This window comes from Aureococcus anophagefferens (genome assembly GCF_000186865.1).
Source record: "Aureococcus anophagefferens unplaced genomic scaffold AURANscaffold_983, whole genome shotgun sequence".
In the NCBI taxonomy this organism is placed as follows: Eukaryota; class Pelagophyceae; order Pelagomonadales; family Pelagomonadaceae; genus Aureococcus; species Aureococcus anophagefferens.
In genome coordinates, this window is record NW_008706194.1 from 2,466 (window position 1) to 3,695 (window position 1,230).

Here is a 1,230-nt window from a genome sequence, read left to right on the forward strand (position 1 = left end):
GCGCGCGACGCCGCCGCGCCGCGGGGGCGGGAAAACGACGTCTTCGGCGCGCGACCGCGCGCGCGCGCGACCTTTTTCGGCGGCCAGCGGCTGGCGCGGCGGCCGCGGGCCACGCTGGGCCGCGCGCGTCGGCGACCCGCGGCCCGGCGGCGCCGCGGAAGGGATCGCTCCGGCGCATGAGGCTCCTTTCGCGATCTTCGCGGGTCCGCGCGTCGCGGGATTCGCAGCGTTTTCCTCCGTTCTTTCGACGGAGCGCGGCCCCGAGGGGGTCTCCAAGACGTCCTAGAAGCACGCGTCCGGCGAGGGGGCGGAAGGGCGTCGACGCGCGCATAAATCAGACTGATTTTTGCGGCGCCGGGGGTGGTTTGCGTAGTCGCTGCACAGTGCCGGCGGGCCGTGCGCCAAACGACTGCGTCACTGCTCACACGAGCTGCTACCACCGTCGTTCGTCGCTCCTCGCACCGCGCGCGCCACTCCATCCACTTGCGCAACAAAAACGACAACCACCATGGCCGCGCGCCGCAGCAGCCTCGCGCGCGCCGCGGACAAGACGGAGGACGTCATCTCCCGGGCCTGCGCCGTTGTGGCGACCTTCGCGTCGCGCAAGCCCTGGCGCACCGTGGGCCTCTGCCTCTTCCTGAGCGCGGTGCTCGCGAGCGGCTTCTCCCAGATCAAGAACGAGGCGCGGCCCGACAAATTGTACGTGCCCGCGTACATGAAATCCCAGGAGGACCGGGCGTGGATCGACGACCGCTTCGGCTCCGCCGACGTCGTTTCCTCCGTGCTCCTGGACCACCGCGGCGACGCGAATCTCCTCACGAAAGCCGCGCTCCGCGACGCCTTCGACGTCTACGAGGACGTGCTGGCCATCTCGGCCGAGGGCGGCGCGACGGGCTACGACGCCCGTAGCTGCGCGGTCGGCGGTTGGAACGGCCTCTGCCAGAAGTCGTCGATCCTCGCGTTCTGGAACTACAGCCGGGCCGCGCTCGAGGACGATCCGGACGTGCTGGCCACGGTGAACCGCCCCGCGCCGGACTGCTGCTCGCCCGTGGGCCGGGCCGCGTCGCTCTTCCGAGTCGCGGCGAAGTTGCGCTACGACGCATCCGGCGCGGTGGCCTACGCGGGGTCGCTCAAGTTCGACTTCTACCTGGACAACGACGCCCACGAGAAGACGAACGTCGACCCCCACGCCCAGCGCCTCGAGCGCAAGTTCAACGAGAAGCTGCGGAG

At 70.7% G+C, this 1,230-nt stretch overlaps 1 protein-coding gene across 1 annotated transcript; it reads left to right on the forward strand.

Moving 5' to 3' along the window:
* Positions 1-508: 508 nt before the first annotated feature.
* Positions 509-1,209, forward strand: AURANDRAFT_69137 (hypothetical protein; the record flags this gene model as incomplete). Its single annotated transcript, XM_009044889.1, has 1 exon — positions 509-1,209. A coding segment is annotated over one exon (701 nt), but the record flags the coding sequence as incomplete, so codon positions are not given.
* Positions 1,210-1,230: the final 21 nt, after the last annotated feature.